At 53.7% G+C, this 24,446-nt stretch overlaps 2 protein-coding genes and 1 long non-coding RNA gene across 17 annotated transcripts in view; 2 read left to right on the top strand and 1 right to left on the bottom strand.

Moving 5' to 3' along the window:
• JAKMIP1 (janus kinase and microtubule interacting protein 1) overlaps positions 1-11,675 on the top strand; it is a 105,086-nt gene extending 93,411 nt beyond the window's left edge. For 4 of the 5 annotated variants that reach the window (XM_081037642.1, XM_081037638.1, XM_081037640.1 and 1 more), the window contains 6 exons: positions 30-98; positions 1,496-1,573; positions 4,407-4,610; positions 7,323-7,388; positions 10,321-10,365; positions 11,536-11,675. In XM_081037642.1, the coding sequence (XP_080893768.1) occupies positions 30-98; positions 1,496-1,573; positions 4,407-4,610; positions 7,323-7,388; positions 10,321-10,365; positions 11,536-11,553 (480 nt within the window). In that variant the 3' untranslated portion in view covers positions 11,554-11,675. Of the gene's footprint in view, positions 1-29; positions 99-1,495; positions 1,574-4,406; positions 4,611-7,322; positions 7,389-10,289; positions 10,366-11,535 lie in introns of all 5 variants that reach the window. The other variant, XM_081037641.1, reaches the window with a different exon arrangement.
• A 973-nt stretch (positions 11,676-12,648) lies between these two features.
• LOC308492024 (uncharacterized protein C4orf50) overlaps positions 12,649-24,446 on the top strand; it is a 104,633-nt gene continuing 92,835 nt past the window's right edge. For 6 of the 10 annotated variants that reach the window (XM_081036312.1, XM_081036309.1, XM_081036311.1 and 3 more), the window contains exons 1-4: positions 12,649-13,991; positions 15,845-16,218; positions 19,300-19,438; positions 22,742-23,335. In XM_081036312.1, coding sequence (XP_080892438.1) covers positions 15,923-16,218; positions 19,300-19,438; positions 22,742-23,335 — 1,029 coding nt within the window. In that variant the 5' untranslated portion in view covers positions 12,649-13,991; positions 15,845-15,922. Of the gene's footprint in view, positions 13,992-14,091; positions 14,249-14,443; positions 16,219-19,299; positions 19,439-22,741; positions 23,336-24,446 lie in introns of those variants that run through there. The other 4 variants (XM_081036314.1, XM_081036306.1, XM_081036308.1 and 1 more) reach the window with 3 other exon arrangements.
• Positions 20,425-23,697, bottom strand: LOC308492890. Of its 2 annotated transcripts, XR_013992585.1 has the most exons (5): positions 23,576-23,697; positions 22,657-22,804; positions 21,500-21,593; positions 20,948-21,046; positions 20,425-20,599 (listed from the first exon to the last, which is right to left on the bottom strand). It is a non-coding gene; the product is annotated as an uncharacterized lncRNA (long non-coding RNA). The 2 variants fall into 2 exon arrangements; XR_013992584.1 differs by having other exon boundaries at positions 20,425-21,046.

The raw sequence follows: 24,446 nt of genomic DNA, 5'->3' as shown, positions 1-24,446 counted from the left end.
TCAGTGCCCTGTGTCCTGCTCTTTTTCAGTGGCTGAAGCAAATAGAGGGAACCGAGGCAGCCCTGACCCAGAAGATGCTGGACCTGGAGAAGGAAAAGGTAAAAACCTGGACCCCTGGACGGGAGGAGCCTGAAAGGGCTCAGCTGATTCACTCCCAGGAAGGCTTTGCATGTATTTTCATATTATTTATTTGCACGTGTTTCTACTGCTTTTGCTCTAGTGTTGTTCTGGGTAATTTTCGTCCATTCACTTCGTTATTCACTTAATACATCTTTTGGGGCCCTCTCCTATCCCAGGGGCCCTGCCGGGGTTAGCGGGTCAATACCCAGTGAGGCCCACGCTGTCACGAGGAGCAGCCTGGGGGTGCGGGGCATGTGCTCATGAGTGACAGCTACGGTGCAGCGTGGGAACATCAGGAGAGGCATGTTGGTGACACACAGGCGCTTGGCTCAGTGCTCTGGAGATGCATAGAAGCGGCTCCAGTCTTCACTGTCCCTCTTACTGGTCGTGAGAGCCTGGGAAAGTCACTGGACCTTAGTTTCCTCATCGATAAATCGGGTTCTAATCTCTGCCTCGCTGGGCTGTAGGGATGGGAGACGCCAGACACAGCCTGCTTTTACTCAGAGCTGGGCACATGCGGGCACCTCATGGCGGTTGTTCACTGGGGGCTGTGAGCAGGCGTACGGGGGAGGGAGCCGGTTTACCCAGCCACTCGATGTCGGAAGAGATGGTTGAGTTTTCTAAGTAGAAATGAGAGGCGAAGAAAGGAGGTGGAAGGAATAGTCTAAGGCCTGGGGCAGTGTGTGATGTGGAAAGAGCCCTGGGCTGGTATCCCAAGGCCTGGGTTCCTCATCCCACCTGTCACTGGTGAACTAGGCATCTAGAGCAAGGCAGTGGTCCTCTCTGGCCCTCGGTTTCCTCATCTATAAAATCAAATGGATGCAGTCGGTGACCTCTAACCCTGAAACCCTCAAGTCAGTACTAGAAAGAGATTTGTGATCTGGAGAAATGGTGGTGGGGACCGAAAGGTGGGTCCCCTTGTGGGGACCGAAAGGTTGGGGGGGCAGTGTAGGGCAGTGAAACTATTGAGGAAGTGGGTGACACTGCTCGTGTGGGAGGAAGAGCTAGGTCGGGGAGCTATGGAGATGGTCTCAGTGGCCAGCAGGATGGGGCAAGAGGAACACAAAAGGATTTCTGAAAGGATTCCTGCAATCAGGCGTGGGGACCAGGTCAGAGGGGCTGTCCCTTCATTGCCGTCAGACACCCGTGAGGAAGGAAGCCGGGAGATGCTGGGACCGGCTGGATCAAGGTTCCTGGTCTGGTGAGGCTCCCACCAAGGGACTCACGCAGGGCAGGAGTGGGGCGGACCCCCACACCCTTCTCCTCTGAGCGTCCCTAACTCGGGAGACTGTCCCTCTAGCACAGGCGCGTAGGAGGGCTCTGAAGAGCCGTGCTGTGGTGGGTTCTCTTGATCTTGGCTTCTCCTCTTTTTCAGGACCTGTTCAGCAGGCAGAAAGGTTACCTGGAGGAGGAGCTCGACTACAGGAAGCAGGCCCTGGACCAGGCTTACCTGGTAGGACCAGGCGCGGGTTGGACATTTTGGCTTTTTCAGACTCAGCATCAGAGGCTGATTTTTCCTTTGGGGCTGACACTGCATGTAGGGTCCTCGCCCCGCTGTGTGGGAGTGATAAAAACGCCCTCTCCGTGTTGAGACGGGAATGACCGGACAGATAAATCATCGCCTTTTCCAAATCAATCATGATTTTCAAAAGCAGTTAGCTTTATGATTTCTTTAGACATGGTTGTTTAATTCTAGTGATCAATTGACATGAATAAAAAGAAACAGTCTTTCTTATGTTTGTTTAAACTTCAATATTTATTCATGCTTAAAATCCCAAAGCAAATGTTCCTATAAATAGGAAAAAGAGACAGTCACAAAGGAACACAGAGGTAAAGTGATGAGTGGAGGTTGGTTATCTTCAGAACAAACATTACTGGTAAAGTCCTCTGGAAATTGCGTTTGGATCACAAAATTGGTTCTGGGCTTCCTGGGGATAACGAAAATGACCATGTCCAGGTTCCTATGTCCTATGGCTTTGAGGACGCTCCAAGCCGAGTGCTCCTGGCACTGAGGGAACTTCCTTGGGAGGGTAAGATAATGAGCTAGTCGGCCTTTTCAGGATGTCTCCAAGAGCAGAGAAAATTTAGAATTCAGTGTGTCTCCTTGCAGGAAGAAGTGGTCTTTGCCCAGATTACTTGTAGTTAAAGTCATTTTATAAAATGGGTTTGTGCCTAAGAAACGCAGTCAGTACCTGAAAATGCGCATTCAAACCCCAGTGTCCATGAGCATCTCCAGGGTTTCCGTGAGCATCTCCAGGGTCAGCAGGTAGCCTGGGCTGAGCACAGATGGGAGCTCCTGGGTGTGAGGCTGGTACCCCTCACATGACCCGGGGCCCTTCGTGTCCAGATGCGGGGCAGGCGGCAGGAGATGCAGGCAGTCAGGGCAGATGGAGCCTCAGAAGACACGGCATGTCCCCTCTCAGTCCTCCTTTCTGGGGGCACAGTGTTGTAACAGTGTCTAAGGGCAATTCAAAAATGAAAGCGGACTCAGCCTTCTCTCGCCTTCTTTCATGGTTTTGGTTTTTCCTTGATTCTGTCCAGTCTTGGTCCTTTTGCAAGCGCCCTTTCCTCCTGCACTGCACACCACCTCTGTTACGTAGCACTGCCCTCCTCTAGCTTTTCCCACAAAGCTCTAAAAATACGATTCTAGGAGACATTACAGGATCTTCAGGCCAAAAAGAAGGAGGGGCTGCGATAGAATAAGTTTGGAAAACTCTGAAGGTCTTCTTGGGTCCTTCATATGCTCTACGATGGGCTGAGACTCAGTTTACCAGTTGCCTGGATCATGAGGTCCTCTTTTCAAGGGACATCTTCTAAGACAGATGTTTCCCAACACACCTTGGAAAACCTTGGTGTCCACCCTCCGTTGTCAAAGTACCACGTGCAGAAAGGCCCTGGGGGACACTGCAAGGCCTGGTTCTGCAGACGAGGCCCCTCTGCGTGCTGATCCTGCCACCGTGTAGGAGCTACATTCATTTTCAAAGACAATTCCAAGGCTTGAAGTGGGATTTCAGGCCCATGACGAGACTGGAGTTCTGATACAGCGCTAGACAGACGTGAACAGTCGGGGACGTAAAATGTTCCAAGAGGGTGGCAGTGCCGTGTGCCCAGGTGGGGGTGAGCACGGCAGTTGCATGCCCGTGTGCCTCTGTCATTGAGCAGAGTGACAGGCGAGTGAGATGGGGCAGGGCCACAGTGGAGCTTCTGGAATTGGGTGGTGGGGTCCCAGTCGGAAGCTGGTGACATGGGAGTCTCCAAGGAGCTCAGCCGCTGAATGGAGAGAGGTTGAGGCAGCAGGCCCAGGCAAGCTCCTGCTCCCTGGGGAGCCCACATGGGGACCCCTCTGTTATGCCAGTGGACACACTCCCACCTTCTAATTTCCCAGGGGTGGCCGCTGGGTCCAGGTGATAATACCTGTTAATTGAAATTGGTCCTGGCCTCATGGGCCTGGAACCCCTCCAGGGAGCTGGCACCGCCATGCTGAGGCTAGAGGAAGGTGGACGAGCAGGTGGCCAGACAGTAGCAGAGGGTCACCGTGTTGACCTCCAGCCTCAAACCATCTCTCGCCTCTTCTCGTCAGTTTCCATCTAAACTGATGACTGATCTGTGCCATCTTAGGATGAGAAGGAGCTGTTCCTTAAGAAGGGATGTGGATGGGCATTTAAGAGGCAGAGAAGGAGGTAATTCTCTCTTTCGTCCCGAGAAAGTCCCGTGAAAGCAATTATATTTACGTATTTTGCTGTGAAGTGTAAAAGAAATCACCTCCTCTAATGACTAAAACTCTGAGCTTTCACAAGGGTCCCCCAGATAACCACGAATCTCTCATTTACTTTTTCAGGGGGCAGGCTGACGATTAAAACATTGTCACCATTTGCTTTGGGTCAAAATTGTCTTCTTAACTAGCCAGCTATAAACCAAATGTGTGTGATTTGGGATGTGTTTTCCCATTGTCACCCATGATAAAAGGGGGGAACTTGTTCTCAAGGTGGAGAAATACATTAGAAGCCAGGGATAAAAGAAGAACCAGTTGAATCAAACCTCTCTCTGAATCACACATTTTAAGGGGCGGTTATGATTATTCTTACTGCCTCTGAATCGAGTAAGACACATTCTCAAAAATGTGTACAAGGGGCTGGAAGGGGCTCTCCCACTCCCCCCCCACCCCCAACCAGTGGCTACTGGTTGCTGCCCGCACCCCTTCCCGCCCAGGCTTTGCCGCCCTCGGCCACAGGGGCCTGGCCACCCATTTGCGACCTTCCACTGTCTGTGTGATTTGGGCTGCTCAGAAAATCCAGGACCTGGAGGCCACGCTGTACAACGCGTTGCAGCAGGAGCCGGGCGGCAAGGCCAGCGAGACGCTGAGCGAGGGCCAGCGGGAGGATCTGCAGGCGGCCGTGGAGAAGGTGCGCAGGCAGATCCTGCGGCAGAGCCGGGAGTTCGACAGCCAGATCCTCCGGGAGCGTATGGAGCTGCTGCAGCAGGCCCAGCAGGTGAGGGCGGGCCTGACACCGTCCCTCGGCTTCTCCACCCCCACACGCCCCCTTGGGCGTACAACACCCCTCACCTCCACCACTGGCCCTCTCCCTGCGAATCCATGCGCCCACGCCCACCGCACCAAACAGAAGGAGCCTTCCGAACACACAACTCGCACCACCCCTCCCCAAGACCCTCCCCATTGCCGATAAAGCCTGGGTTGCTTGGCCTGATATCCTGAGCCCTCTGGGTCCTTGCTGACCTCTACAATGCATTGTCTACCTCTCTATCGAGCTTGTCCTGCTTGGTTACACGATTTTTGTTTGTAATTTTTCTAATGTCTCCTTCCCGAGCACTGTTCCAACTGCTGGGGACACAACACTTACCTTCATAAAGCTTACATTCTTGTGTGGGGAGACAGACCAGTGCTGGCACATAGGAGTTGCTCCATAAATGTTGTGTGGATACAGTTCACACCAACTTTATGAGTGGGAACCACTGAGGTACTTTCACAGGTGAGGCGAGTGAGGCTCAGAGAGGTTAAGCAACTTGCCCAAGGTCACACAGCCAGGAAGTGGCAGAGCTGGGATGGAATCAGGAAACTCTTAAGCAGTAGTCCTTCAGGCCTCCCATACCTTGATGAGAGGTGGACCCTGGTTGTTAGGTGAGAGTAATGTCAGGAAAGACTAGGAGAGCCATCTTCTCAGGTGAGTTTTAGAGCCCAGAAGCCGTTCCTGGACATTTTTGCAAATCCTCTGGAAGCTGAAAAGCGCTGTCCTCCCTCTACGTGGTACTGTAGTTTACAAGGCACCCAGGTCCCCATCTCACCCTCAGGGTCATGGGGTCACTGAGGATATGACAGAAGTGGGATTAGGGCCTAGAGAGTCCACCAGCTGGTCAGCTTGAGGTTCAGGATCCAAGCCAGGGTCTAGCCGAGTTCTGTGCTCGTTCTCAGATGCTCTCTGCCTCCCCACCTTGCAAAGGGACCTTTGGGGACAATCCTGGTCAGATTGGTAACACACAGTTTCCCTGAGGTGGAAGAGAATTAGAAATTGCCGGTTTCCTAATCCTTCGTGGAGTCTGCAGTCTGTGCCAACTCTGCTCTCAGCACTTCACAGAGGTTCACTGGATCAATCCTCAGCCTAGCCAGCACGGTTATCCCCAACTCATAGATAAGGCAACCAGGGCTGGAGAGGTTGAATGGCTCGCCCAAAGCCCTACATCTGACAGCATAAGTAGTTTCTGAGTCTCTTCCGTGCCAACCCATCCTCTGTTTTCCTACCATTATCATCTTTCTAAATCAAAATCTCATCATTTCCCTGCTTAAAAACCTTCACTGGTTCTCTGTGACAACCCCAAATCTGTGATCTCCTCATCAGGACATTCCAGAATCCCCAAGACCTGGCTTCTGCTCACCACCTCCCGCATCAGTCCCAAGCTGGGTTCTGTGCCTTCTCTGGGCGCCCCCAGCCCACGGCTCAATGCCTCAGCCTCCTCACCTCCTCACGACTCAGGTGGGACCTGCCCTGAGCATCCATGTAAAGTAGCCCCTCCCCCTTCCCCACCCCTGCTTGATTTTCTCCATGACACTTGTATTCGCCCATGCGCCATCTGTGTATTTGTATGCGGCCATTGTTGGAACCTGATTGGCCCTGGGCATATTGAGCCATATTGGCCGGGTGGATGAATGTGCTTCTCAAAGTGGGCTCCCCAGACCAGCAGCATCTGCGCCACCGGGGACTTGTGAGAGGTGAGGCTCTCAGGCTCCACACGCAGGATGGCTGGTCAGAAACTGGCGGGCCCCAACCATCTGCATCGTAGCAAGCCCTCCAGGTGACACTGATCTAAGGTCCGAGTCCCGGCCTGGTTAAGGGTCTGTGCCAGCCACGTGCTTATCCAGGCTGGCCTGAGTCTTCCGCCTTCAGCCTGACAGCATTCTCTCTGGATGAGGCTGGGCAGTTGTGTGGGGGTACCAGCACTTGAGGGGTGACCAAGTGCTATTGGGCATATGACAGACAAGAAAGTTGTACTTGCCGGCCCCTCTGGGTGGCATGCTGTGGGGACCTGGAAGGAACTGCTGATAAATCACCGAGGGAGGGTGAGTGCTCCAGGGGACATTCAGAGGGCACAGTGCCAGACAGGGTGACCAACTGTCCTGGTGTGCTCGGGACTGAGGGGTTTCCCGGGCCCCTGGACTTTCAGTGCTAAAGCCACGAATGTCCTAGACCCATCGGGACAGTGGGTGCTACTAATACTTAGTGTTAGTGGGGGAAGTCTCCTGCTGGCAGTTGCTTCTTCTGCCCCAGCACCCAGGGTCTAGCTAAATAAAAGCACGTACCATGGTGCCACTTCAAATCCGTGATCCTGCCCAGGGTACCCCCAGGTCTTGGTCTTGATGTTTAGCTTTTAAAGAGATCCTGTCTTAAAAGTACACACTGTATAATTCCATTTCCACGTGCTTTGAGAACAGGCAGACTCCGTCTTTAGTGAGTGAGGTCAGAGCAGAGCTCCTTTGGGGGCCTGAGGAGCCAACTGGGGGCCAGGGGCGCTCTCCCTCTTGGTTTGGGCAGTGGCGATCCAGGTCTGAGCACGTGCAGGAGTTAGTTAGACAAGCTGCCCTCCAGGTGTCTGCACACACCACTGCCTCTGTGCTACACACGGGAAACAAGGAAGCGTAAGGTTGAGCCCCTGGACATGTCACATCTGATACCTAACGTGATGTGTTTCAGAAAATCCGGGAACTGGAGGATAAGCTGGAGGTCCAGAGGCGACACCTGAAGGAACTGGAGGAAAAGGTGGGTGGTCTGAGCTCGGGCCGTCCGCTGGGCTTGTTTCCATGAGATATTAGCGTGGAGATCTCTTCTTCCCTCCTGCCCGCTCGTAATGCACAAAGAATAGCCTCTGTCTCCACTCCTCCCTTGTTGGCCCTGTTTCTCCCAGAAACAAGTAGCTGCTTCACGCACCTTTCTAGGGAAGAAAAGTGCAGTCTGGGATCAACTTTGTGCGTGGGGAGTGGGGGATGTGTTTCATTTTCACAAAAGACCTGCTGAATCCCTCCGCCACCACCTCGCTAGGAAGGCTGAGTGACTCTCTGAGTGATAAACCAGCCACGGCATTGGTCCTTTCCCAGATTCTCATTCACCTTCCATGACCTCTAGACACCAAAGGCCAGTCGTGTGGTCTTGGAAGTCTCTTCCCTCCCAGAAGGAAGTGAGGCTGGCCTGTCACATGTCGTGGGTGAGGAAACGGAACCCTAGAAAGATTCAGACACGTGCCCATGATTCCACAGCTGGGAAGGGACCGCTAGGCTCTTCAGTGTGTCACAGCCACGTCCCCAGCCCTTCCTCCACACGCTGTTGATCCAGGCAGATGCATGAGTCCTACTCAGGACCACGTGTGTGACCTCTTTGTCATGGCACTTCCTGTCTCCTGTACACATTCCCAGTGGCCGTGATTCCTTGGGGACAGGGATCCGCTTTATTCATCTCTTCATCCAAGACAGTTCTTGCCAGGGAATAGGGTGTCACCAAGTGTTCTCAGGATCCGTAAGAGATGAGTAGAGAGAAAACCCATAATCGCACATTTTATGTCGCCCAGGTGAGCTCACGGGTGCACACAGGGGAAGGGCTCTAACCGGATCTGGGGGGTCAGTAGGGCACAATGTGACCCCAGGCTGAATCTTGACAGGCGATGTGCAGTCACCTCGGGGAAGAGGAGAAAGGGCATTTGTGACCTTCAGTTGTCAGAGGGGAGCCTTGTGCGAGAGGAAGCCGGCTCATGCCTGGGACAAAGTGGGGCCGCCTCCAGAGGTCCCATTTCAGAGCTGTCTAAAAATGGGGTGACAGCCCACCCCTGTCTGGAGGGAGTCACACACAGCCTCCCCAATGAGATAGGACAGCTTCCTCAGACGCAAGGCCCGTTTCGGAACCTTCCTCTCTCTCATGAGAGCCTGCTTTCAGGCAGGTTAGTAGGTCACCTTTCTGGCAATGGCCCATCTCCACCTGAAACCTCAGGGCCTCTGCACCTGCACAACCGGCCGTGTCCTCAGGGGGGCAGCAGAGGGTCAAGGCTGGAGAAGACCAGCCCTGGACGGTGCGGTTCTTCTTCCTGCCGGACACCTGGAAGGCCCTGCGGGAATTCCGGTTTAAGCAGATTCCTAGAGTCTCCATTTGCCAGATGTCCACACCCACCAACTGTCCAATTTTGAGGACCCGAGGGAATCTCAAGTGTAATGCAATTCAAGAATTTCTCGGGGGTAACCTGGCTTTGCCCACGGATATGTCCGGGCTTCACTCCTGTCTTTGCCCCACGTGGGCCTTGAGACTGGAGGATTTATCCCTCTGCTCCCAGTGGCCTGGGTGTTCCCATCTGCCTCTGCAAATGGCACTCTCCGTCTCCTAGGGTGGAGTTCAGGATTAAATGCGATTCAAGGAGATGGAGGATGTGAGGATTCTGAGCTAAGGCCGGGAGGAGGTGGGTGGGCTGCCAGCAATGGCTCCGCCTCTCTATGTCTCCCAGCCAGCTTCACCACTTTTGTCATAAAATGGATCGTAGAGCAAGACATGGCAGAGAAAAGACCTCAAACTTGCCATAGTTGTTCTTGCTGATTAAATTTTAAAAGGGTGGAAAGGCCCCGAGCAGGGGAGACTAACTGGGAAATGTCTGAATCTTCTTTCTTGCTCTGTTTTGCTCTTTTCTCAAAGCAGATGGTTGTGGGTGGGTCTGTCTCCTTTAGTCACAGAAAGGAGTTGCTGAGGCTGGCATGCAGAGCAGATGGACGCCTGGGGACACTTTCCCTGCCACACCCCACTGGGCGGTCTTGGCAAGTCCCTCCCACCCCCTGGGCCTCAGTTTCCCCATGAAGAAAATGAAGAGCTAGGTGATTCCTAGCTCTAACTTCCAATAATTATAAAACTTGTTTAAAAGCTGGCTGTCTGTTTGGATTTTAACTTTTTCAATAAATAATATTGGGAAGCCAGTATCTCGCTTTCAGAAAACAAAAAACAAAAAAACCACAAAAACCAAGAATTATTGCTAAAAGACCCAGGTGATGTTTAGACATGTTTCACCTAATGACCAGAAATTCGTTTTGAATAAAGCAAGTCATGAGACAGTTGATGAAAAGAAAAAACTACTTTTAAACTGACCTGTACAATTGTTCCTTTCTTTAAGACCAATTTTTTTCCCATTTTTTTTTTCTTTTGAAAGTAGCCTAATCAAGAGGCAGAAAAGATTTTAAATAGTGACTCTCTTGGGAGAGGGAGCCCTGGCAGGGATGGTGTAGGGGGAGGGCTTCCATTTGTCGGCAGGTTGGACTGGATGGCGTCTGTCCTGGAGTGGACACTGCCTGGCCACCAACCATGCCATCAGAGGGTCCCTCCCTCATATATGCTGTCCTACCAGGTTCTGTAAGAAAGCCACATCTCAGCCCCACATGTCCTGGTCCCTGGAGTAACTCTCCCCTGTATGAATTAGCCAGATGTTTGGGGAGTAGGTGGGGTTACCCATGGCCCCCTAGGATGGCTTTCCTAGGTGAAGTCAGCTGCTGAAGCCTCTTCCTTCCTGTTTCTCTTTCCAAACCTAATCCCAGTGTCGTAGTTCTTATAAGATGCTGTCACTGAAATCCATACTACATATCTTACATCTTTTTTTCTTTTCTTTTTCCCCCCTCATTTTCTTTTGGTCTTATTTTATAGTTTTTGTTCCTTTTTTTGTTTTTCTCACTAGCATTCATTCTGTGGCCTTGATGACTTCTGTGAGCCAAGAACTCGGGTTGGTATCCTTTCATTTTCAGATAAAAATGGTGATTTTTTTAAAAGGAGATTCCTCCCGACTCGGTTGTGACATTCCCTGAGAGCCGAGGCGCGGTGGCAGGCGGCCTTGTGGGAGTTGCTCAGCACTCAGGCTCATTGGCCCAGGGCGTGCAGGGGTCACTGGCGAGATCCAGTCCTGGGATGAAGATCGGGAGCTCCTTGTGAATAACAATGGGCTATGGGAACTGGTTGTCCCCCTGTTGCGTTTCATCTTGACAAGGGCGCCCCCCCTCCAAGTTCTTTCCATTTGGCTTTAGTTTCTGGTGCTCTCTAATGCCTGTGGGTCAGTAAATCCTCCATAGTGTCCAGGCCAGAGTGGGCTTCCAGGGAAGGTCTGGGGTCCGTCAGCTAGAGCAGCAGGTGACGGGCAGGGCCATGACCTGCATACAAAATGCCCAGGAAGCCTGTGTAGCGAGCCCTCAGCTCCCCGCCCCTCCCCCTCCTGCTGCCCTGGGCTCCCCCAGCCTGGTTTTAATGCCCGCACCATGCTCAGGGACCTCCAGATGGAAGCCCTCCTGGCGGCTGGTCTTACTCTGCTCACTGGGCCCTGCATGTCTCCCCCTGAGCTCCTGTTTTGGCACCCGGGGCCCTCCCCATTCTCCCTGTGCTGTGTGCCCAGCTTGGGGCTGGGGTCTGCCAGGGCTCCTACAGCCTCGAGTTTTGCCCCTGAATCCAGCCCCATGAGCTCTGGGGACACCCAAAATGTGCATGAGCTGCCTGGACCTCAGCTGAGCTCTGGTGCCGGGTCCCTGCCTGCTGTCCTCGTGGTTGCCCTGAGCCTGAGCCCTGCACGCAAGGGCTCTGCCTTGCAGCTTCTCTGCCCCAGTGCCTAGGTCGGCGCTTGGCACGTGGTCAAAGTTCACTCCGAGTTTGTGCAGTGAGCCAAGGAATGACCCCAGGTCTCCTCAGGTGGGGAGTGTGGAGCCCGGGGGGTGGGGGTGGGTATTGGAGGACAGGAGCTCTGAGTCCTGTCTCCTCTTCCCCTGGGTTGTCGGGAGGGTCCCTCGGGGCTCAGCTGGAGAGTTCAGGATAGCAGTTGGGGTGGATGGGAGCAGACAAGCCAGGGGCCTGTCCAGCCATGTCAACCCTTGGTGCTTGTGTCATGTCAAATTATTTTTTAATTCTACAGGATAGAAAAAGAGCTTAATGGGATACACTCAGTTCCTGTGGCAACCCCCACCCCACTCAACCCAAAATTCAGCTGCAAAACAAGCTATTCCACGCCCAGAGACTGAAACCAGAATTCACATATACTTGACGACAGCTGGATGGGGAGGCCTTTTTGGATCTACGGCTGGGTCCTGGCCAGGCCGCGCTGTAGGAGCTCTGCAGGGACAACAGGGGTTTTGTGAGTCCCGGGGCCACGTCTGCGTCCCCACGGTGGTACCTTCAAAAGCCCGAGCGGCAGTGACCTGAGTACCAGGAAACTAAGTGCAATTACCAGAAACTGAGTGATGGCAGAGCTACTGCCCTGTCTGGGGACAGGCCCGTGTCCCTGCGCTGTTTACCTCCCCGGCCGTGGCGTGTGTGCCTGGCTGGACACAGACCGTGTACATACGAGTCCATGAACTGTGCCCTGTACATCCAGAATCTGTCAGCCAGACTGACTTGCAAATGTCCCTGTGGTCTGAACCCAAAGGCAAACCCCCGTCAGCGAAACCCTCCCGGTCCACGTGTGGCTGGATTCAGCAGCTGGTGGCCAGAGAGAGGAGGGCCCGGAGCCTCGCCCACGGTGGAGGGTGACCCCTGGGACCTCAGATTTCCAAAGGGGAAGCCGCAGCTTCCATCACGCTCATGGGTGTGACATAGAGAAAGTCCCAGAGCATGACAGTGTCTGGGGCCGTGTGGAATGAGGACTGAGTGATGGACATGGTCCCGACTAGACCACACTGGGGCTGTCTTGCATCTTGGCTATACTTTCACGGGACGGCTGAGGAAGACATTCTGGGATGTGGAGTGTCCCGGGACCATCTCCCGGGAATGAGGCTCCTTCCACAGTGGTCTGAGAGCTGGCCACTCCCTTACGACCACAGAGAAGATCTCGGGAGACCAGCCCTGAATCAGGCCTCCCAGGAAAAAGGGCAGAGTGGGGCAGCCGAGGAGGAAGGGGTAGCAGCTGGTGAGAGTCCAGTCTAGGAGGGAATCCTGGACAGGAGAAGTTACTTTTCGCTGCTCCTGCTCTTCTTCTTCTAGGGTGGGTGGGTGTGTGGGTGGGTGGCTAGGAGGGGGAGCATCGCCAGAAGAAGGCACCTGGTCACATGTCTGTCCTCTCCCAAGCTCTTGGGAGGAAGACTTTTAGAATTAGAATAGATCGTGTGAAACAGAAGGCGGTGACCGTGAGGGAAAGAACAACCGCATCTGTGTTGGAAGAAGCAGCTGAAGGCAAGGATGGGCGGATCCCAAGGCTGGGAAGAGTCACTGCCCTCTGCTCATTGGGCTGCAAGGGCAATCCTGTCTAGTGATGTCTAGTGAGAAGAACCTTTGGAGAAAGCTAAAATGACAGAAGTCCAGGCCCCCGAGGGACTCACTGGGGGAAGGGGACCCAAAAGAGGAGCTGAAAGTTCTCAGAAGGGCAAGTCCAGGGCTGGAGAAGGACCCAGTGGTTGGCACAGAGGGGCACCCCAGCCATGTTGGGAGAGACGTTCAAACCAAATCAAAGGACTGAGGGCCGATAAGCAAACACACCCCAGGGCAACCGAGAAGAGACGGTTCTCTTTTGGGTCTAAACCCAAAGCACCCACTACACCAGCCCCCATGACTCACCAACATTTAGTGACCAAATGTGAATGAACTGATGTCTTTGCGTGAAGAAACAGGCACCTGAGCTCTCCCTGGGTGAGGGAATGTGGAGCCACAGAGCAGTGAAGATAAAAGCATGTCTGCTTTCTCTGGGTTGAGGAAGCACAGAGAAGCTCTGCTTTGCTAACTTAGTGGGCAGAAGTCCAGGAGGCCCGCACGGGTCTCTGGGAAGCGGGTCCTAAGGCACCGAGTGTCCATCCTCTCCCAGCTGCAGGCATGTGAGCCTCAGGCACTCTGGTGTCTGAACTTCTGTCTGCTCACTCTCCCGCTGAGACAACGGGACTGGAATGGCATTGACTTTGAAGTCAGCCCCATCCGGGCCCACTCCCAGCCCGACCACTTCCCTGCAGTGGACAATGGCAAAGTTCTCGTCACCCTGAGTGCTAACTTCTTCATCTGTGGCATGGGGTGACGGTTCCCATGCAGGGCCTTGTAAGAGGGCTTCTTTGGCCCAACTAGACAGTTAGACCCACAGGACTCCCGGACCTTGGCTGGAGATGCAGCAAGTGACATCCCTCCATGGGACGCATCCTCCAAGGAGACCACACAGCCCACAAGGCCAGGAGGGATTCTCTTTGGCCGCCAGGAGACAGCTCAGGTGTGAGGCAGTGAGGCTTACACAGGCAGGTACGGGAGCTGCCTCGGCGTAGGAGACCAAAGTCCCCCCTAGGAGCCAGCCTTTCTTGTGACAGTCCCAGGCATCGCTTCCAAGGTCCTTGCCAGGGACAGATCCAGTTCCAAGATCCATTGTTCTCAGCGAACCTCAGAGCGCTGCCAGCCCACCAGGTGCGTACCCACACGTCACCCACAGCCCTCTGCGCCTTCGGTGGTTGTGATGGTGGCTGCCTAGTAACGCAGCGACGTCCCACCTGTGTGTGGTTTCCAGGTGAGCAGAGCTACCAGGTCGGCTGCCCACAAGGTCAATTCCTCATGTGAAAAGGAGAAGGGTTGAGTCCACCCTTCACCACCACCCTCGTCACAGACCTATTGGGCGGATGAGAGGAGAGCCCAGGCCGCGTTCTTGGCACAGTCTCAGCCATGCGGTACGGCTTAAACCTGTGGTTGCCCACGCCTCACCCTGACACCTCGCTCCTCTACAGGCCAGTGGCAGCCAGTGAGGAGCTGGGCAGAGAAGTCCAGGGGTCAGATGTCCCATCACCGTGGGGACCGTGGTTACCTTGGAGAGTTGGACACGGTGCCTTAGCAAGAACTCAACACCTTTCTAAGCAAATTCGTGGTCTTTCCTTCCATCGGTCACTTCTGCCTCCCTTCTCCATCCTGCTATCTTGCAGGCTGAGAGTCTCAGGGTCTGTGGCTCCTGCTTTTCCCTCACTTTCTGGAACTGGTTTGTGACCGGCCTGCTGCTCCCAGGATTATCAATGGCCTTTTTGTTTTTGTTTGTCTTCTCACATTGAACCAGAATGAGCTAGAGGCCTGCCAAAGAGGGTGAGAGATCCCCATCAGCTAGTTGGGGTCCTCTCCTGGAGGTTGTCTAAGAACCCTTGGGGTTCTTAGACAAACTATCCCCTCCAGATTCCAGCTCTGTAGTAGGGTGGAGCTGTGGTTCCTCCCGCCTCCCTCCATCCACTGTCTCTCTGGGACTGCTGTTCCCTCAGGTATGGGCACTCCTGGTACCCTGCTCTTGCCCAGCGTCTTTCCTGCGACCTCCTCAGCCACAGGGAGCCTCACTGAGACTCCTGGGGTGCAGGGCCCTGTGCATACAGCTGCTCCACAGCAATCCTCTCACCCCCCGGTTTCCACCCCTGAGAAGCCCACGGGGGTTGGTTGATAACCCAGAGGCAGGCCACCTTTCCATCTTGCTCAAAACCTGAGCATTTATTTCCATGAACCTCAACGTCTTAGTCACTCATCGAAAAAAGAGCCTGAATATGCTTCCCCAGGCTGAGGCCCTGGGGCTCAAACTGGCTTTTACCTGTCCTGGGGGGAGGAGGAAGGTTGCACCTTCTGCGGGCAGAGCACTCCTCCAAGGAAGGCCCAGAATGTGGGCTTCTCATGGGGCTTCTTCCATTGGTCACAGTCAGCTGTCAATCGCTCCTGCCCCAGCCTGCTCACAGGATGCCTTATTTCCTGTCTGGGTCTTGGTGCAATCCCTCACCTCTCAAGTTTTGCAGCCAGACCCTGATTGGAATCCTGAGTGTTCTCCTTCTCACCTGTGGGCCAGGACGAGCCAACCCCAGCTACTGTGGCCTCTGTTTCATCCTCTGTACAGGGGTTATGACAACACCCACGTCCTAGGGTTACCTGGAGAGTTGGACAAGGTCAGGTGAGCTGACCCAGTGCGGCATCAGTTCCCCACCTCTCCACCCAGCGGACACTCGGTCCTTGACAAATGATTGCTGCGCTCAAAGAGGAGGCATAATGCATTCATTATGGGGTATAAATTGGAGCTTCATTACTGAGAACCTATGACCTTCTGATGGTTCTGCCTGGAGTCCACTTTTACCTCTGTGTGCACATTATTAAGTGTCTAATTCCAAGTGATTTTTCTGCACCGTTTTCTTGCTTCTGGCATGCCGGCTTGTAAAACGAGAGGCTTTCATTCAAATTGCATGACGCTTGTGCCAATGAAACCCAAGTCCCACACTCATAAATAATCCACCTGTTCTTGCCCTCCTCAGAGGATATTTTCCTGCACAATCTGAAGGCACTGCACCCACCTTGAAATCTTCAGAAAGCCAATTTTTGACCCACGAACTATGTCTGAGATGGAGCCGACAGCTAAAGGACGGACTGAAAAAAGTTTCAGCTACGTAGTCAGAGCCCCCAGCAGTGATGGGTTTGATGTCATGAACGTTGACGTGAAGATTGACACGTCCTGGATCTTCCAGGATGTAGAGGAGGGTGCTGAGGAGCAGGAATGTCTTCCGGAAGAAGCAGCCAGAAGCCCCGACGTGGATACAGGGACACTCAGGAAGCAGCTGGAATCCTCGGAGCAGAAGCTGTTGGCGGCTGTGGACAAATATGTGACGTCAGAGTCCGGGCTCAGGAGCAGGTAAATATGCCAGGTGGACCTCTTCTTGTACATCTCATGACTCCTCTGTGTAGCTCATAACCGTGTAAGAATGGTGTGTTAAATTGTTTCTACGGCCGAGGAAGCAGGCTCACCGATGTCCCACCACTTGCCTGTGGTGTCATTGGCTCTTGGTTCCTTCTCTCTCTTTCCTGGGCCCTGCTCCCTGTCACGGAGGCTGAGTCTACAGAGAGGTGTCCCAGGCTCTCTGGCTCACGGTCTTCCTTCTGGGTCCAGCCAATGGGAGCCACCGAAGGGAGGAGGAAGGGAGAAGCCAGGGTGTTTCTCCTCTCTCTGCTCTGGGTGACATCTCTGGCTGGGGCTGCAACTCGGTCATGCTCTCCGCTTCCTCTGTGGCCCTGCTTCTGCCGGTGACCTGTCCCCACACCCCGGTGTCACCACCTCTCCTTGTGTGTCCCTCCAGCCCCAGAGGCAGACGTGCTCCTGGCCGTTGCTTGTCTCCGGATTGCCATCATCTCTGTCTGGCCTGTCACTCATCCATCACCTGTGTAGCAGATTCTCTGTGTTTGTTTCTTTCCGCTGAACTTCTGGTATGGGCTGTTTTCCTGAGGGAACCGACATGGTCCAGAGGTCAGGCATTTGAATCCAGGTCTTTCTCCGAAGCCCAAGCTCTTTCCGGATCAAGCTTTGATACCTACGCCAGCAGAACGAGATGGGGCTTTGCGTGTATTTCAGTGGAGAAACGCAGCATGGAAATGCAGGACAGCTATGGCCGGGATCAGTTCTGACAAGTTTTTTTTACCAGCAGCCATGATTTATCTGGGACTTTCTGTGCCATTCTCTCGTATTTCCCTTCTTTTTAACAAAGGCAAGTCACTGGATGGGTTTACATGTGCTTTACTTCGTTTCCTCTTTGTAAAACTTTTCACATGGAGAAATCACATATCAGAAAAATGATTGTGTTACCCTGTGTGTCACTCTATGTGACTGTCCATTCATTTATTCATCTAGCCATTCATTCCTTCACTCATGCTACAGCCTGCACTTACCCCCCACAGGTCATGTACTAAATTGTATCAGTCAGCTGGGCTGCCTCAGCAGAGTTCCACAGACTGAACAACTTCAAGAACAGAAATTAATTTTCTCCCTGTCCTCGGCCCTAGAAATCCAGGAACAGTTGTTGGTGGGGTGGGTCCCTCCTGAGGCTCTCTCCTGGGCGTGTACACAGCCATCTTCTCCCTGTGTCTTTATCTGGTCGTCCCTGTGTGTTCCTGGCGCTGGGCGCTGTTCCTGGCCTTTTCCAGTGGCCTTTTCCAGTGGCTACCTCGGCATTCCTTGCTCTTGGCCCCTCGCTCCACTGTCAACGCTGGTAGGTAGCACCTTGCGCCAGTGGTCCCACTTCTTCAGAAATAGTATCGCCTTCATCTTCTGTGTCAAATCTCCATCTGCCTCCCTCCTGTAAGGACAAATGTGACAGCAGTTTGGGCCCACCCAGAAAATGCAGGATCTGCTCCCCATCTCAAGATCTGTAACTTAGTCACATCTACAATCTCTTTGGCATTTTAAGGTAACATTCATGGGCACCAGGGAGTAGGGCCTGGATATGTTTGGGGGCAATTGTTCAGCTGCCACAGTGAGATTGGTCCTTTTCTGCTTAGGTTAGGACAGGGATCATATCAGAATTAAACACTGTCTCTTCTTTATGGTTGGTCTCAAAAACTTAAAAGAGGCTTTTCTTGTCCTGTTTCGATATCGCCACATTTTATAACCAGTCAGAGGTACTCAGCCTGACATTCTGACTAACGTGAGGTCACTCCTCTCACTCACTTTGCAAGGCACTCAATTATAATCCATACAAGGGGGCACATTGCCTTCTGTCACTTTTGAGACCCTCCCCAAGGGCCTCAGAACTAGAGTAGGAGAGAGGACTCTTGGCCTTATCATCAACAATAATGCATCGTGTTATTTAATCCTCACAACAACCCTCTGAGCAATGTGTAAATTACCTCTGTTTTACAGATAAAGATACCGAAGGTTATAATGGTGAATGAGCCCTGTTTTGGCCCCGTGGTGGGTGAGTGGCAGAGCAACGAGGCAAAGCTAGGGCCTCACCCAGGGAAGCAGAGTCTGTCCTGGCTAAACAGGTCACCCGGCGTGGACTAGGGTGAAACAGTGAGAAAGTGCAGCTTGTCCACGTAGCTGTGAATGCACTTCTCAAGTGTTTCCTGGTTTCTCTTATAGAGGTAAGACTGGAACATTAGGAGACTTGGATACTAGGCACAAACAGGCAACAGGAAAATCTTAGCTGCACCTCCTCTTCCAGTGGGCCAGGAGCCGGGCTGTCCCATTCCGGTTTCCGTCCACTCATGCGTGCTTCTCCCTTCCATGTAGCTGCAGTCAGGCTCACTTCCGGTGTGGCTATTACTTTGTATGTGACACGACCTCACCATTTCCCCAGGGTAACACAAATCCTTCATGTGGTTTTGCCATCCCAAACTGTTAGGCAATTAGGCCGTTTCTAACTTCTTACTTTTGTAATACAGAGATTATTTTAATCGCAGAAACGTTTTCTTTCTGAGTTTCAATTATTTCCTGGGAAGAGATTTACAAGAATGTAACTCACATGGGAGGCAACAGAGCACAGGGTTAAAAGTGTGAGTCTGGGAGTCAGATAGCCTGGACTCTATAATGCTGTGTGACTTTGGGTGAGTTGCTGAGCATCTCTGATCCTCAGTTTCCTCATGTGCAGTAGGACTAAGGAAAGCCAGCTGTGGGCTGGTAATGTGCAGATTCACTGAAACAATGCAGATGTTTGCTTCAGGCTCGGTCCTTAGTTGGTTTCACTGGAATTTGGGATTACTGGCTTAGGGATGAGAGCACTTTAAGATTTCTGATGCATGGTGCCTTATGAGATGGAAGAGTGTTTGAAGTATTTTAGACCCTCTTTAAAAAGATACGTGTGAATCTCATACAAACTGCGATTTTTGTCAGACTATTAAATTAGCCAAATGATAAAAACAGAAGGTTGCCCCAGTGTCTGTGAGAACCTCCGGCCATGTTTACTGCCTCCTGGGTGAGCGCCTTCTTGCTTCCCTGCTGCAGAATTCAGGAGCTGGAGCTGTCCGAGAGGAAGCTCCTCCGGAAGGTGGACCAGCTGAGCGCCCGCGTATTCCAGGAAAGGAGCGCCTATCTCCAGGCCCAGGAGGAGCTGGAAGTGCTGCAGGGGGAGCTCGCCAACCAGGTACTGGTTCCCTCCTTCCTTCCGGCTCCTGTTTCTAGTCCCAGCAGGGTCACCCCATGTGTTTGGACGTGGTGGCAACTACAGTTGAGCAAAAACAGTCGGGCGAGCCTGGAGAGCACAGTGGGCCTGGGGCAAGGTCCCGTGGCTTCCCTGGGCCTCAGCTGCCCCATCTATAGAATGGGATTCCCCACCCTGTGCTGTCCGCCTCACAAGGCTCTGGCTGGGATCCAATGGGGTGTGTGAGAGTGTGGGTGGGTTGCTGGGACTGTGCACTGGCTGGAAGCTCAGGGCAGAGGTCGTCAGGGCTGACATCTGGGTACAAGGAACTCCAAAGCTGGAGGCTGTGCGCCACGAGAGCGGTCCGGGCATTGTGTGCGTGTGTATGGGGTAGGGAAGCTACGGAGAACTGGGCCAGGTGAGCTGGGCCTTGCGGGAAGGTCATTTGAAGTGTGGGTAACCGCCGGGGCAAACGCACAGAGGTGTGGGAGAAGATACAAGGACCAGAGCAGAGGGTGTGGGCCAGGAGACTGAGCTGGTGAGACTGGATGGTTCCAGAGGGGCCACTGCACGGACCAAATTCTGAAAGCAGTGGGACGCAGGCTGCAGGGGACTTTAGCAGGAGACTCTCAGAGTCAGGGTTTGGGGAATGTCATTCTAATTGCATGGGAGAGATTTGGTGGAGACAGAAGACAAGTTAGACTGCTGCTGGAGAAGCAGCATGTGGTTAAGGGGCGGGCTTTGGAGGTAGTTGCCTGGAGCCAAACCTTGACTCTACCACTCACCAGCTGTGTGATCTAGGGCAAGTCACTTAACCTCTCTGGGCCTCAGTTTCCTCATCTGCGAAATGGGAATGATATAGTACCAACCCCCCCCCCAAATTGTTGTGTGTGGGTTAAGTGAATTAATACCTGACACGCTTACAACAGTAGGCATTTAAATAACCCTACCTGCTTTTGTAATTATTAGTCTTTATTGAAATATTCCAGGGGAGAGATGATGAAGGCTGAAGGGCAGGACACGTTTAGGAAAAACTGCAGGGGCAGAAATGGCGAGACTTGGAGGGCAGCTGCGTGTGGCACCCAGAGATCCCCAGGGGCATCCTGTTTCAGTTGATGGCGAGGTACCGAGCAGCGCAGTGATTGTCACATTACAGGCTCACGTCTGTCAGTGGGTGGTGACATTAATTCTGTGAGTCACAACCCACATTTTGAAAACGGAATAGACTAGGAAATACGAAAGGGCCTCACATGTACAAACAGGAGTGCTATTTCACGAAACCGTGTATGTGTGCATGTGTGTAATGGGGCATGCTGTTAAAATGGGATTTTTACAGTGGGCGCAGTCAAAAAAAGTTCCAAAAACACTGGTTCAGCCATCAAGTGAAACAGAAGCGGAGTGGGAAAGAGAAGGTGTGCAACGAAATTAAAATTTGTCTTTGGGATACCACACCCACACGTAAGTGGCATCTCGCCCTTCGTATTGAATGGCAGGTGTAGGAAGCCGAGGTACCTCTCCTCCAGGCTCATCGCGTGTGTCATCATCAGCCCCCAAGAGGAATTTTTAATATGAGACATGGTGGTGCTGTGCGATCCACCCCCGAGAGTCTTTCTGTAGAAAATACATGAATAAATGTTCTTTCAGCCATGCACCATATATATTTTCAAGGTGAACCAGACACAGCCCTGTAGTTATGAGATGTTCACAGTGTCATAAGGAGATGGAGGACCAGGGCGACAGTAAGGGAGGGGGTGTTGGGGCTCAGGCGCCCCGACACCTGAGAGAACTGTGGTTCTCTGGGAGACGAAGCCCTTTCCCCGCACGTCTCTATTCCCGCCTCAGGAAATCTGCATGCATCTGGGAAAGACCTGTCACAAAACCCCATTTCCAGGTGAGGGCAGGAGTTCAGAGGGTTGAGAGGGCTGGGTCAGGGTCCCTCAGTGACCCCTTGGCTCAGCTCCAGCCCAGCCCGAACATCTAAGTCTAAATCTCTCTCCCGAGATACCTGCATTTCGGAGCAGGTTGTGTAGGAGTGCGTGAACGACTTTGCTCTGCCTTTTGTACCTGCGACTAGCCGATGGTGGTTTTGCCCGATTGTCAGTATTCCCAGCGAGCATCTGCAGGATAGTGGTGATTTCTGCAGTGACCTGTGGTTATTCTGAAAGCCGAGAAAGGCAGGCCTGTCGGGAGACGGAGCACTGTGTCCCCAGCAGCATACACGGCAGGACTCACCCCATCCGGCCAACTCAGAGGGGTTTTCCTCGCAGGGACTCTGACTCCAGGTTTATCAGCCCCACAGAAAACCCCCCACCCCGGAAAACAAGCTGTGAGACAAAGCCTGCTGAGCTGCTCCCAGGGCCTCTCTTTGCTTGTTGGTTTTATCTTCACAAGCTCTCCACGGGGGAGCAGCCTCAGGCACTAGCAGTTGAAAGAAAGCTTAACATGCAGGCAGGTCCACCCATGTGCTTAAATTAATTCTGAAAATTAGGTAGGACTCCTGTTTTTGCAGTGGGTGGGTCACCCCAGTGCAGCGCACAGAGCATGGGTGGGGGGAAGGCAAGGTTTGAGAACAGGGAGATGTGCTCTCCGGGCCTTGAGATGGCTACACGGAGGTCAGAATCCCAGCTGCAGGACCTTTAGCTGAGTAATAGTCTGCAAGTCAGTGCTGAGTGTCCCAGGGGATAGTGACAGTACTTAACTGCGTGGGGGAGGGGGATTGTTCACAATACAGAACAGCCTCTGTGGCACTGGGGGAGGGGGATTGTTCACAATACAGAACAGCCTCTGTGGCACTGGTGGTCCTGTCCTCCCAGCTGGAAGCCAGGGCTAGCTGACCCTTGCTGGGCCACGAACTAACCCTTTAAGCACTGGGGAATGGAGAGATCCGAGAGGTCCTGGGGTGCAAATGGGGACCCTTAGGGGTTTCACGGTGGCAGCTTTTTACCAACTGGCATAGACGCATTCCGGGGAACTGGTGTGGAACCACAGGAGCTGCCCTCCAGGTGTGCACCAGCTGATGCCGGTCCTGCCCACTGCAGTTTCCTTGCAAAGACTCAAGGAGCTGCTGGGTGGGCAGGGCCCCTACTAGGGGGAAGGGAGTGCGGTACTCTTCTGTGCAAAATTTAAGAAGGTGCCCCCAAAAAAAATCAGTAATCGAGATAAACAACATTTTGAGAAAACATCTTAATGTATAAAGATTCCATGATGAACAAAATACCAACGTTTAAAACGAAAGGCAAGCTCAGCGTGAGCGACGGTGCGTCCCGGGCTTGCGTCCTGATGGCCTCCCCCACCGCCAACCTGTAGGTTCTGGAGAAGGAGCGCGCGGCCCGGCGGCAGCGGGGGCGGCTGCGGCGGCTGCGGGAGCGGCTGCGACACAAAGACGAGGCGCTGGGGCGGCAGGCGGAGGCCCTGGAGCGCTGCCGGCGGACCCAGCGGCGCCAGCTGTGCCTGGGGCGCGAGCAGGAGCGCGTCCTGCGGGCGCAGGTGCAGAGGCTGCAGCGGGACGTGCGGCGCCTGTGTCGCGCCGCGGGCCTCCTGCTGGCGGAACTGGACGCCCCGGCGCTGCGCAGCCCCGGACGGCCCGCCCCGGCCGGTGCCCCCGAGGCCCCCGAGGGGGCCGCGGAGCTGCGCGCCCTGCAGGCGAGGGCCGAGCGCGGGGAGCGCGAGCGGGAGGAGGCGGCGCGCCGGCTGCAGGAGCAGCGCGCCACCGAGCGCCGGCTCCGTGCGCAGCTGGAGGAGCTGCGCTGCTGCCTGTACGAGCTGAAGCTGTCGGAGATCGGCCTGCAAGGCCAGGTGGAGGACCTCGCGGAGCAAAACAGGAGCCTGCGAGAGAAACTGGGAGCCCGGGCCCCCCAGGACACAGCAAGCGGCGCAGCCCCTGCGGGTCGTTGTAGCCTGGTAAGTGGCAGCACCCCAGGGCAGGAGTGAGTGTTCGCTTTCCTCTAACGTTTTCATACAACCACTTGGTTAAGTCACTGACTCCTTCCCAGCCTCCCCCTCCTCCACCCGTCCTATCCAGCCAGCCCTCATTCAGTCCAGGCACCTACCCAGCCATTCCCACCCACCTGCCCTACACCTCCCCCCACCCATTCACCTACCCATCCGCCTGTGCACCCACGCACCCACCCACCTGCTTACCCATCCATCCACGTCTCCCCACGTTCCATCATCTCATTCACCCTCGCCATCCAACCACTCTCCAGGCAGCTAACCGCCACCCTTTATCCCTCATCGTCTGTTCCCTCCTGTCCACCCACCTGTCCAGCACTTAATGAGCCCCTGTGGTGGGCCAGGCGCTGTGCTAGACGAGCTCCTCTGTAGGTGGTATCATGTAGCTCCTCCCTGGGAAAGCAATCAGCCCCTCCCACTTTCCTCACAGCACCAACGGTGGTGACGGTCCCCTGCAGGGCAGTGCTGTGTGTGTACCTTCCTTTCTCCTTCCTGAGACTGTGAGCTCCTTGAGGGCAGGTCTAGCTCTGAGGGGTCGTTGCAGCCCCTGCCCCAGCGGCAGTGCACAGAAGCTCCCCAGGACTGAGCAGTAGGAAGCACACAGGGGTGGCACCTTCAGGTTCTTCTATTTACTAGCTGGGTGACCTTGGAATTTCTGAAGCTCTGCAGGTGAGAGTAGACTGGACATTTAATTGTTCATTTGACTGATGGAAGAGTAAAGACTGACATGTAAGATACTCCTACCATGGGCTTGGCACCCTACTGGATGTTTCAAAGGCACTATTTCATGTAATGCCACGAAGACTGTGAGGCAGACACTGTTAGTACCCTCACTCCACATATGAGGCTCAGAGAGGTAGTGCATTGAGCTGTTGTCACACAGCGAGTAAGAGGCAGAACTGGAATTCAATCCAAATTTGATCTGACATGAGTGCAGAGGACCGGCTGCTTCCTTGAAAAGAGAGCACTAACTCACCTCCCTCCAAGAGACCAAGATCCTTGCTCCACTGCCCTGGGTCAATTTGCATTTAAGAAAAAATCAGTAAGCAGCAACCTTAGC

Source organism: Rhinolophus hipposideros (assembly GCF_964194185.1).
Source record: "Rhinolophus hipposideros genome assembly, chromosome: 1".
Lineage (NCBI taxonomy): Eukaryota > Metazoa > Chordata > Mammalia > Chiroptera > Rhinolophidae > Rhinolophus > Rhinolophus hipposideros.
The sequence above is the reverse complement of the archived record's forward strand: the minus strand, read 5'-3'. Positions and strand labels throughout refer to the sequence as shown.